General features: G+C 39.3%; 1 protein-coding gene across 4 annotated transcripts in view; it reads right to left on the bottom strand.

Moving 5' to 3' along the window:
- Window positions 1-9500: 9500 nt before the first annotated feature.
- The window catches only part of NPNT (nephronectin), a 77835-nt gene continuing 74377 nt past the window's right edge, over window positions 9501-12958 (bottom strand). For all 4 annotated transcript variants that reach the window (XM_053923125.1, XM_053923127.1, XM_053923126.1 and 1 more), the window contains one exon: window positions 9501-12227. In XM_053923125.1, the coding sequence (XP_053779100.1) occupies window positions 12117-12227 (111 nt within the window). In that variant the 3' untranslated portion in view covers window positions 9501-12116. The remainder of the gene's footprint in view (window positions 12228-12958) is intronic.

Raw genomic sequence — 12958 nt, 5'->3', positions numbered from 1 at the left:
CACTTCAGGGAAAGGCTTCTGTGAAGCAGTGTGAGCTATACTCCTTTACCTGTCGGTTTGCAGAGCATAGGTGTAGATGAATGAAAAGTGAGGGGACATTCGAACAAAGCAACAGCCATTACTATTTCTAGGTTGGGGTAGAATGAGACTTCCTTTCTTCCTTTCCTGCCTCCCTCTTTATTTCTTTTTAAATCTGCTCAATAGTCTACAATAGGCATTTATTACTTTTGGCATTTCCAAATGACCTTTGGGAATTTGGTTGTTCAATGACCCTCAGTGACCCTTGCCTGTAAAATGAGGAACCTAATCCTACGTACCCTCAAGCACTGTAGTCAAAGGAAGAAATCATATATTATCAAATGCCAAATGAGAGACTAAAGAGAAAAGTATCTGTGAACTGTAAACAATGTGTAAATGTTAACTCTTATCGTAAGTCAAAAGGGCCCGAGCCCAGTGTGGCCTTACAAGTAGGTGAGGGATAGATGGAGGCAAATCATTCATTTTTGACAGAAATGCTCTTACCTAAACCAAATTTCCCTAGTTGTTTCAATGTCCTTCTCATTATTTTTTCCCAGCCCAGTATTTTATCACAAGCAGTCTGTCAGGAACACTGGCTGTCACACAGGAGGAAAGTGGCATGCAAGTAGCGCAGTTTTCGAAGCGGACTGGATGGAGCCACGTGTGGCCACTGGCTACAGAGTCTGAGAGTCGCAGCAGCCGGGCTGCGGCACAGGAAGAAACAGGCTGTCGAAGAATCCCCACAGCTCCTCTGTAGGAGACCGGTGGTCTGCCTGAGGCGAGAGAGAACACAACCACACTGATTACTGCACCCCAGGATTGCCTTTGCGGCAGTGACCCCAGTGAACGACAGCACAAAAGAATAAGCTTCACTGCAGAAGGGAAAATAAGAAAAGCATCCTTCTTGTGTCTCATACCTGCTTTCCCACAGTGCAGGCAGAGCTGAGTTCTTCTATAGCAAAGCTGTTTGACAGAGCCCTGAAAACACGCACAGTGACAGGTGAGTGGCGTCTAATCTACTGGAACACACAGATATTGACGGCCCTGTGGGTCTTATTTTTTCACAGGAAAGTTGCAGAAATTGTGCAATGAAATCTCATAAATCTAGATTTACCGACTGTTACCTTTTACTCCATTTGCTTTATCTCTTTCTATATATTCATATTTTTTGTTGTTGTTGCTGAGCCTCTAGAGGGAAACTTGTGAATTTTATTTTTTATGGGTCTTTCTGCATGAATCCCAGTGCCTGAATTTTATTTCCCAAAAGGTAACAATTATTTAGACATTTTTAGCTTATTTGAAACTTCTCCATTTAACTTTTCAAATGGCTGGTAGAAGGTGCCTTTGCTGTGGGGCTTTTGGGTTCCAAGTCTAGCCCTGCCCCTTAATCCTTATTTTCCCTTTAAAAAGTCACTTAATCTTTCTCAAGCTCACTTTCTTCATCTGTTGAAGTAGGTGATTATATCCACATCCTGTGTTGCAGGGAGGATTAAGGTAAATACCATGGAAAATGCTTTATAAACTATAAATTTTATGTGTATATGCAAAATGTTATTATTCACAGTCCCAATGAAATGACATCAACTCAGGTCCCCCTGATTAGGAATTAGCCCTCACACCACACTGAGCCCCTGTGGGGATGTGATGGCGCCCACCGCAGTGCTGGTGTTCCGCGGCGCTGGCCACCCGCTAGGGAAGGCAGAGTCTCTGCGTGCCTGTCTGGGATGCAGAGCTGCCATCTCTAAAGCGATGCTTGACCACAGAGGTGGGCATCAGGACAGCTGTAGGGCTGTTACAACCTGGACTGCTGGGCCCCGTCCCCAGAATTTGATTCCATAGGTCAGAGTGAGCCTGAGAATCTGCATTTCTAGCAACTTCCAAGGTAATGCGGCTGCTGCTGGCTCCAGGACCACACTCTGAGAACCCACGACTCTCAGGCACGGTCAGGCTGGGCAGATGTGTTTCACAGGGGATACGTGTGGGAGAAAGCTAAGCTCTATAGGACAGCCTCCTATGCTAAAGACCTGCTTTGCAAACCCTCACAGGCATCCAAGTCACCCAGGGACTATGGTTAGATGTGGATTTTACTTCATTAGGGTTGAGGTGGGCTCATGACTGTTTCTCAAAGCGCACAGGTGATGCTTATGTTGCTGGTCTGCTGACCACACTCTGAGTAAAAGGGCTGAAAAGTTCAACTCAGGGCTATACATTTGATTTCTATTAAAAAAGAAAATGGAAAAGCTGTTTCCTATTTATTTCTAAAACCCCTGAGCTTCCTGCTCTCTGCTGCTAGCCTGCTCTTCAGGTAACTTGGAGTGTGTGTTCAACTCTTCAGGAACCAAGGTATGTTTTGCTGCTTTGTGTTAATTATCTTATTTAATAACAGATTTGAAGGAGCTTACAAAAGTACAAACCATACAAAAAGATAACTGAAAAATATGCCCCAGACCCACAGCTCTTGACTGCCGCAGAGCCGAAACAATTTCCTAAGGGACAGAGCAGTACTTTTCATTCATCAGTTAAAAGGCCTTGGGAAATGAAATCCTCTCTCAACTTCAAATAAAAAAAAAAGGTCATCTCAAATATTTTTTATCTTTGGTGTGAGACAGAAGAAACAGAAGAACTATTTCAGAGGCAGTACTATCAGAATTTCTCAATGATTTGAATAACTAAAAAATAAAAAGTAAAAAATCAAATAGTGGCAAATTTCAAGGATTAATGACCTTGATAAGTTATTTTCATTCAGAGAAAGGGAGAATTAGCAAGGGAAACATGTTTGAGGGGAGGGGAGAGGGGAGGATTCAAACTACACTGTAGTAATATAGTTTGGGTCTTAGTGAGTTTGGAGCTCCTAGGATTTTGCCAGTAATTGGTTGGAAATGTGGACTGTGGCTCATGGAGGCCAAGGGAGAAGAGGATTTCAGGGAATCAGGGCATACACCCGACCCAGATGCTGCTGGTGTGATGGCCTGTGTGTCTTGAGTAGTGGAATCATAGCCAAGATGACAAGCAGCCTTCAAAGAGCAATGTGGTGGAACAGCGGCGTTGCCATTCAGAGTTAAGGAGTGATAGTAAGTGATACCACAGCAGTGGTAGTAAGGCCCTGGAGGATTGGTTTCACGCAAGTCCCACTAGAGAGTCAGTGGAAAATGAAGAGAGTAAGTAAGATTTCATCTCAGACCTGCGCTTAACAGCATCACTTGGAGAGCTTGTTGTTCGCCAAGTTGCTGGGCTCTACTGGAGTTTCTCACTCTCTAGGTCAGACGTGGAGCCCGAGAATTTGTATTTCTAGTATGTTCCCAGTATTGACGCTGCTGGGTTGGGGGCCACTCGTTAGAAATCTCTGATTCAGAATCATGGATTTTGATCAGGCTGTTTCACCCTCAGCACTATTGACATTTGAGGCCACATAGTTTTTTGTTGCTCTGAGCTCTCCTGTGATTCATAGGATGTTTAGCAACGTATCCAGACTCTGACCAATAGGTACCAGTAGCACCCCCAAATTGTGACAACTAGGAAGGTTTCCAGGCAATACCAAATGTCCCCTGAGGGTCAAAATTGTCCTCATATGGAAGCCACTTCCTGTAGATCATTCAACACAGCTGAAGAAACTGTAAGCAGACCCAGGACACCGAGGGGCCTTGGTCTGGAAAATGAAGATACAGATCAAATGGGCAGAGCCTGCTCTCTTCTGAATTCCATTTCCACTTTATGAGTGGAGGCCAACATTTAGCTTTTAATGAATGGACCCAGAAAGACTAACCACTGTAATTCCAAGTTGCTTTCAGGTCTCTGCCTCCTGCAGCCCTAAAAAGCATTTCTAGTCACTTATCTCCAGTTCATGAATGTCCCTTTGTCCTCCGGAATGTAGTCTTCCTGGGTCACTGCCTCGCTTACAGTTAAGTGTCCTCAATTACGACTTCCTCATTGATAAAGCCCTGCCATCTGTTAGACAAAGCCATAGCCAGTACCAGGTTAGCAAGTTTAAATAGCTCAAGCCCCAAAGTTGGGTTTTTTATTTGCATCTTGTAGGCAGCATATAGTTGAGTTTTGCTTTTCTATCCAGTCCGACAGTCCCTTCCTTGTAGCTGGAGTGCCTAAGACCATTTAAAAACAACCTTATTGTTAGAATTTGGTTTAAATCTACCACCTTGCTCTTTGTTTTCTGTTTGTCTCATCTGTTTTCCTTTCTTCTGCTACATTATCTGAGAATTTAAAACACTCTATTAAGATGAAAGGCACCTGAAAAATTATCAGTTTTGAAGGGAATGATTCAGTGGCATTTACTTCACTCAAAATGTTGTGTAACCACTACCTCTGTTAAGTTCCAGCATATTCTCAACACCCAGAACAAAGCCCCTGCCACAAAGTGGGCCTTCTCCATTCCCACTATGGCCTCCCTCCATCCGCTTTCTGTTCCCATCGACTTACCTATTGTGGATTTCCATATAAATGGAATAACAGAATGTGTGATTTTTTTAAATCTCTTTGCTATGTTTATTCATTTATTGACAACTTGGAAGGCTTAGCATTGAGAAGCTGCAGATTATGGGAGAGTGTGTAGTGGAATCGGGGTGTGAAAGTGCCCTCTTCTCTCCAGCCACGCTGTCCTTTCTACCCATTTCTCACTGACATGAAATCTCCAAGTGCAACATGTATTTGCGACCTCTGTGACTGGCTACAAATGGCTTTCCCAGAGGGCAAAAGCGCACAGATACTTTAAAACAAACAAATGAATACACAGCTATTACTTAAATTATGGAAAATTTTAACAAACAGAAGGCATAGAAAATAATAAGCAGACACCCATGTGCCCAGGTGTAGATTTTAATGTTTTGCTTATTCACCTTTGGTCTTTTATCTTTTTCCTTAAGAAATAAGATTTTTATAGAGTTAGAGCCCTTCCTCAATTTAAGTATTCCCACGGTTATTTTCACTGTGGTTTCTTTTACATATGCTTATTTTTTTAAAATTTATTGTATTGTTTCTTCTATTGCACTAGTCCCAATTTTTCTCCCTTTGCCTCCCTCTACCCAGCCCACCCCTGTAGCCCAAAGTCATTCCCCTCTCTGTTGTCCATGTCCATAGTCATTCACATATGTTCTTTGATTAATTCCTTCCTCTTCCTTCCACGGATCCCTACTCCCTCCTTCTCTCCTTCCCTCCTGCAGCTGTCAGTCTGTTCCATGTTTCCATGTCTCTGCTTCTATTTTCCTTGTTAGTTTTTTTTGTTCATTAGATTCCAGTTATAAGTGAGATCATAGGGTTATTGTCTTTCTCCAACTCATTTATTTCACTTAGCATGATGCTCTCCAGTTCCATCCATGCTGTCACAAAAGGTAGGAGCTCCTTCTTTCTTTCTGCTGAGTAGTATTCCATTGTGTAGATGAGAACATGTGATCTTTTGTGCCTGACTCCTTTCACTTAGCATAATGTTTTTGAGGTTCATCCACATTGCCCATAGAACAGTAATTCGTTCAATTTTATGACTGAATAATATTTCATTTATGGATGCACCATAACTCACTTATCTATTCATCTGTTAAGACATTGTAACTATTTCCACCCTTTGCCTATTGTGAATAGTGTTGCTCTGAAATTTGTGTACAAGTATTTGTTCAAGTAGCTGTTTTCAATACTTCAGGCATATACTTAGGAGTGGAATTTCTGGCTTATAGGGTAATTGAATATTTAACTTTCTGAGAACTTGCCAAACTGTTTATCACCATTTTATATTCCCACTTGCAATATCCAAATTGTCTATATCCTCACCTATACTTTTACTTTCTATATTCTTGATTATTACCATCTTAGTGAGTGCTGAGTGATACATTATGGTTTTAATTTGCATTTCCCTAATGACTTATTATGTTGAATGTTTTTATGTGTTTTGACCATTTGTATAGATTTGTTTTAAGAAATCTGTATTCAAATTCTTTATGCATTTTTTATTTGGATTCATCTTGTTGAATTGTAAAAGTTCTTTAGGTATTGTGGATATTAAACCCTTATGAAATATACAATTTGCATATATTTTTTCCCTTTCTGTGGATTGTCTTTATACTCTCTTGATTGTCCTTTGCACAAAATGTTTTAATTTTTATGAAGTCTATTTTACCTGTCTTTTCTTTTATTACTTATGTTTATGGTGTCATAGCTAATAACCCATTGTCAAATATGAAAGGCATGAAATTTACTTGAATTTTTTCTTCAAGTTTTATAGTTTCAGCTCTTACATCTATGTTATGATTAATTTTGAGTTTTTATATATGATTTGAGATGTAGGTCCAACTTCCTTCTTCCGCTTATGAATATTGAGTTGTGCCAGCACCATTTATTGAAGAGGCTGTCCTTAATTCATTAAATGATCTTGAAAGCATGATAAATAAGCAGTTTCCCAGGTGTATGAGTTTATTTCTGGGCTCTTCACTTTATGCCATTGGTCCATTTGTCTCCATGCCAGTATCACACTGTTTGGATTACTGCTGCTTTGTAGCAAGTTTTGAAAATGGGAAGTGTGACTCCTCCAATGTTGTTCTTCTAGTTCGAGATTATTTTGCCTAATTGAGTCTCCTTGAAATTTAATATCAATTTGAGCTTTGGTGTTCCAATGTTTTCAAAACAGGTCATTGGAATTTTGATCAGGATTGAACTGAAAATGTAGATCCCTTTTGGTAGTACTGGCATCTTAATACTATGTCTTTTAATTCTTAAACATAGGATGTCCCTCCATTTATTTAGGTCTTCTTAATATTCTTTCAGTAATGTCTTATAGTTTCCAATACACAAGTCTTTCATCAGTTTGGTTAATTTATTCTTAGTTATTTTCCTCTTTTGGATGTTGCTGTAAATGGCATTGTTTTCTCTGTTTTTGTTTTTTTTTTTTGTATTGTTCATTGCTGGTGCATAGGAAAACAACTGAGTTTTTTTGAAGTATGATTGATATGTCATTGACATGTGACATTTATTGGTTTCAGGTGTACAACATAATTCAATATTTGTATATATTTCAAAGTGTTCACCACAATAAGTCTAGTTAACATCTATCACCATGCACAGTTGTAAAAATTATTTTCTCGTATGAGAAATTTTAAGATGTATTCACCTAGCAACTTTCAAATATGCAATACAGTATTATTAACTATAGTTAGCATGCTGTATATTACATCCTCTGAATTGTTTATTTTATAATTAGAAGTTTGTACCTTTTGACTCCCTTCACTCATCCACCCACTCCCTACCTTCCCTTGACCTCTGGCAACCACCAATTTATTCTCTGTATATGTGCTAGGGTTTCAGTTTTTCTTTTGGTTTTGCTTTTTTTTTTTTTTTTTTGCTTTCTATTACACATATAAGTGAGATCATCTGGTGTCTTTCTCTGTTTGACTTATTTCACTTAATGCCCTCAAGATCCATATATGTTGTGGCAAATGACAAAATTTCATTCTTTCACATTTCTTTTATCCATTCATTTGCTATGGACACTGAGGTTGTTCCTGTGTCTCGGCTTTTGTAAGTAACACTATACTGAGGAGGGTGCAGATAACTTTTCAAGTTTTGTTTTCATTTTCTTCAGATAAATTCCCAGAAATGAAATTGCTGATCATCTTGCAGTTCTATTTTTTAAAATTTCATTTTTTATTCATAGTTGACATATAGTCGTACGTAAGTTTCGGGTGTACAACATGGCGATCAGACACTTATAAACTTTATGAAGTGATCACTACGGTGAGTCTAGTGCCCACAGGACACCACACATAGTACTTACAACATTATTGACCGCACTCCCTAAGTTACATTTCACATCCCTGTGACTGTTTTTATATCTGGAAAACTTTTTTTATTCCTTTCAACTTTTTCAACCTTCCCCCAAACCTACCTCCCATCTGATCATCATCAATTTGTTCCCTATGAGTTTTTCTGCTCTGTTTGTTCACTTATTTCACTTATAGGTTCCACATATAAGTTAAATCATATGGTATTTGTCTTACTCCATGATTTATTTCACTTCACATAATACCTTCTAGGTCCATCTGTGTTGTAAATGGCAAGATTTTATTCTTTCTATGGCTGAGTAATAGTGCATTGTATATACGTACCACCACTTCTTTATCCACTTGATGACTGATGGACACTTAGGTTGCTCCTTTATCTTGGCCATTGTAAATAATGCTGCCATAAACATAGAGGTGAATATATCTCTTCCAATTAGTGTTATAGGTTGGTTTGACTATATGCCCAGAAGTGGAATGTTGGGTCGTGAGTTCCATTTTTATTTTTTGCAGTACCTCCTTACTGTTTTCCATCATAGTGGTGTCAATTTACAGTCCCACCAACAGTGCACTAGGGTGGGTTCCCTTTTCTCTACAACTTCACCAACACTTGTTTGTTGACTTATTGATCACAACCATCCTGACCAGTAATATCTCACTGTGTTTTTCACATGCATTCCTGACATCTAGTGACATCAAGCTCTCTTCATAGATGTTTCCCATTTATATGTCCTCTTGGAAGAAATGTCCATTCAGGTCCTCTTCACATTTGTAATTGGGTTGTTTGGGTTCTTTTGGTGTTAAGGTGTCTTGAGTTCCTTGCTTTCAACTCTCGTATACCAAGCTACATTTACAGCAGTTTATTTTCAATGTTATTATTTATTGGTTTCAGTGTATGGCATAGTGGTTGGCCACAATCACACAGTGTACAAAATGTTCCCCCTAATATTTCCAGTCTCCACCTGGTGCCATGTGAGGTCTGTCCAGAAAGTGTCCAGTCATATAATATGAAAATTAGAGACATTTATTGAAGAAAATACAGGATTCAAGAAACACTGTACTTTCTTAACACACTCAGAAAACAGGAGTTTTCTAAAATCTCCTAGGAATGATTTAGAAGGATCTCTGAGATAAGGGAATATCTCTGAGATAAAGGGAACTGCAGTTTTTCTTTACCTTTTGCTTAATGTATATACTTATCCAAAACTTGTCCTAGCTGCTAGTGTTGGAAAGAAAAAAGCCATTAAGCATATGTTCTATAATTTGTAGGACTAATTTTTAATCTTGCATTTCATTATTTTTTTGAATTTAATCTTTATTGTATTTTTATAGTAGTTTTCTTCCTTAGAAAAGGTTATTGGAATCTGAATAAAATGTCATAAATTAACAAAATCAACACGAGTAAAAAGGCTTTTCATTTATAATATGTATCTATTTATATGTTTACTTATAGCTAATCCTGCATTTCCATAAAAGAATTTGAGGCAAATGTTTACAACTAAGAGACAGAAGAAAACTAAAAGCCACATGCAAAGGTGTGATTGTGTTACATGATCTGACCTTCCCCTATTCATGCTGAACCAATATCTCATACTTTATAACCTAAAAAGCATAATAATGTAGGCAATATCTTTGTCCCCAATCATGTAAGCAGTATATATTTCCCCAATTTTAAAAAAAAGTCAAAACAAAAAGAAATAGACATCTGGTATTATTAACAGTGTTTTTATTTACAAAGAATTATTTTTTATTTGGCTGTTTGGAAAACCACTAACATTTTTCACTTTAGAAAACATTAAATAATAAACAAGATGTTATACAGTACTTTGGATAACTTCTTTCATCAGTTTAGTGCAATGTATTATTGGCACCTAAAAGTGAAAATTTCATATTTTCCCCTTTCATCCTCAATTGTGTAGTTACATGACCAAAAAAAGGTAGCAAATCATTAAAAAGGCTCTAAGGCCATATTTTCTGGCCCCTACTCAAAGGCTCACTGATTTATACTCCCCTCCTGCCCCACCTCCACCAAGTTCAATGACGACAGATATACTATTATACCTACTGTTCAAAAAACATTACCACTGTGGAATTTGGGAGATTCAATTGATAAGAGAAACTGAATCAGGCCAACTGGGTGAAGGAGAGGGCCTGGGCGCGGCACTCTCCATGGGTACCCGGGTTAAGCTGTCACACTCTGCACAGAGAATGCACCAGTAAAGAGGCTCCGTAAACTCTGTTCTTTGTTATGGTCTTTTTAAAAATCTTAAGTATCATCCATTGGGCAAGTGAAAGGGTTATATTTATTCAAGAAAAAAAAATAAACACCACCACATTAGGACATTGAGATACTAAAGCATCTATTTTTTATACTCTCTTTTTGGAATAAATAAATATATATATGTTTTTTTTTCTTTTTTTTGTTTTAATACTGCTAGGTTTGCCATAAAGGGAGAGACATTTGAGAGAGCCCAACATTTGGTGGGTTTTCCCCTTTTTGATTCCTCTCCATCAAAAAGCCACAGAGGGAAATGCCTAAATTGAACCCTGGCCTAGCCCAGATGACGTTGTGCTGGAGCTTTTCATTACACGCCAATAGGATCGAAACATCTTCTGGGACGTTCTGTCCTCTGTTATTATACCTTGAACATCGTTAACCACCTGAAATACACAAATTTTTATCTAATTTTTTAAAAGCCTCAAAAGAGAGAGACAAAGTCACACTTGTTTATAAGGGATTCTGACTTGACAACTGTCCCTGCCAGAAAAACGCTCCCTCATGCCGCAGGCTAAGCCTGCTTCCTCTCGCTCTATTCTTAGCGCATGTGCAGAGCAGCTGGCCACCACCCTCCCTGAACCAGCCCTCGTGCACCTGACACCAGCAACGATTTGCCCCTAGTCTTCTCTTCTGCAGGCTGAATAATCCCAGTTCCTTTCATTTTTCATCATAGGTCTTTTTTTCCAACCCTTTAATCATCTTTGTGATTCCTGGCAAAAGTAGCAGAAAATATTTTGATTACTTAATGAGGAAAAGCCTCAGTAGTAAGTTGCATTTTAAAAGTTGTATACTTTTCTTATAAAGTTAAAATATGCAAGGAGGAAACATATTAGTCGAGGGTGCTTAGATCTTAGAATCCCAACCTTGTCCCATTGTTCTAGTGCGTAAGTGGACCCTGTCCCAACACATTCAATACCTCAAAGCCTGTGACTTGCTTCCTGTCCCACCCCGACATGACAGCACGAAAGTTATCAGCCAGACCTGCCTAAATTTATACTGATTTAAAATTAGTAAGAAACTCGGTTCCAATGGGGCTGTTTCCAAACTTCTCCTCACCCTGTTTCCTTAAACAGAATCTTTCCTCTGAAACAGCCAGAACTTTTACCAAGCTTCTTATAGTTACCAGAGAGGACCAGGCTACTGGGGGGGGAAGCTGTTGGTTTAAAACTATAACTAGAAATAGTGGGGGTTTCATAGGCTAACTTCAGCTTCTCGTCTACCTAAGTAAATGGTTTCTTATCCTTCGTAGGGATCAAACTCAAGGTTATTCCAACATTCATTCCTCCACTACACAACCTGACACCTCTTCACATTCCTTCTACTCCAATATAAGGTCACAGAACTGCATAACATTTCCATGTATTTTTTAATTCAAGAGATCACAAGCTGCCTTTTCTCTTGCAACTAGAGTCTGCAAATATTAGGAACACATAACTACTTAATATCAATAGCACATTTACACAAAACACAATACCACTAACACGGAGTTACGTGCCCACTTTACATAGTTGTCTTTAAAAGAAAAATACAGATAACAAGAGTAAATGCATTTTGATATGTTGCACGCCCTTCTTTTAGAAAGTGAATGGCAGGACAAGAGTTTAGGTTAGTCCATGGAAGAGGAGAAACCAGTTTCACAAGCACATTGTACGACATATCTTTGGGGAAATCAATACTACTCAAGGTACAACACTGAACAGATAACAGAATGCCATTTGCACAAATTTCTTTTGAAGACGTCTCCCATAACTTGTACAAGGAACACCTGGTAACCAGGATGAAGGGTGACATAGGTTACACATGCCGAAGGCCAGTTCCTACAAGGTGACACCCAACGATGGACTGCATGTGTCTGCAGGTGCCCCTTCCACTTCAAGGAGAGTGTCACTTGTTCACTGGGATTGCACAAAAGCAGGCCGACAAGATGAGGGTCAGTGACCACTTTCTCTGGCCCACTGACACACTCTTCTGCTAGGCCTGATAAAAGGGAGGAGGACACAGGAGGTGAAGACCAGAAGAAGAAGAGGGAGCAACATAGGAGTTCATGACTAGTTGTGGAGTCGCTCGCGTTCTTCAGAGCAGTGGCCTCTTCTCAAGCTCACATCATCCAATCCAATCTCCCCGGTGTGACCACGCCTTTTTTCACCTTTGAAGATGACCTGGGGAGAGAACACACACACTGGTCAGGCCTCTTCTGCCCTTCCCAATGCCTGCTTATTTAGCAATATAAAGGCAAACTTCCCCAAAATGAAATAGTAAACTTACTAAACAGAAGGAAAACTAGAGAACAGGGCTTGCCATCTGGTAGAAACTTAAGTCAACTGTTATTACTCAGAATCAGTTATCCTTTAAAAGCCATTCTAAACTATAGACTGCTTCACTTTAGGAATGCTTATGGTGTGGACACTTCTGCCAAACATCACCGAGGTCAGAGGCCAAGAGTGTGAGGGAGTGTAAAAGTGCAGAAGTTGAGAGCCAGGGATCTAGAGGATCACAGTCCTGCAGCCTGAAGCTTTCCAGTTCCTCCACTGGGTTCATACAGCTTTGCTGCAGAATGGAGGAAAATCAAACTCCATAAACCAACCACAGTGTTGTTTTCCTTGTATAAAGACCAAGGGCTTTCACTATCCTCGCATTTTATCTTTTATAGCATCCTTGCTCCTTTTGGGGGGGGGGCTTGGGGTGAGGTTAGAAGGTGGAGGGATCCAGCAAAAAAGGAAAAAGGACTCATGGACATGGGCAACAGTGTGGTGATTGCTGGGGGGGGGGGGGATGGAGATAGAGGGACTAAATGGTAATGGAAAAAAATACAATAAAAAAATGAAAGCTAAAAAAAAAAAACAGTCTCTGCTGTGATTTGAAATGATTTATCTTGTTTTATTTCTCTAAA

Source organism: Desmodus rotundus, chromosome 4, assembly GCF_022682495.2.
Source record: "Desmodus rotundus isolate HL8 chromosome 4, HLdesRot8A.1, whole genome shotgun sequence".
Classification (NCBI taxonomy): Eukaryota; Metazoa; Chordata; class Mammalia; order Chiroptera; family Phyllostomidae; genus Desmodus; species Desmodus rotundus.
Note: the sequence above shows the minus strand (reverse complement) of the source record. Positions and strands in the feature narration are given on the sequence as shown.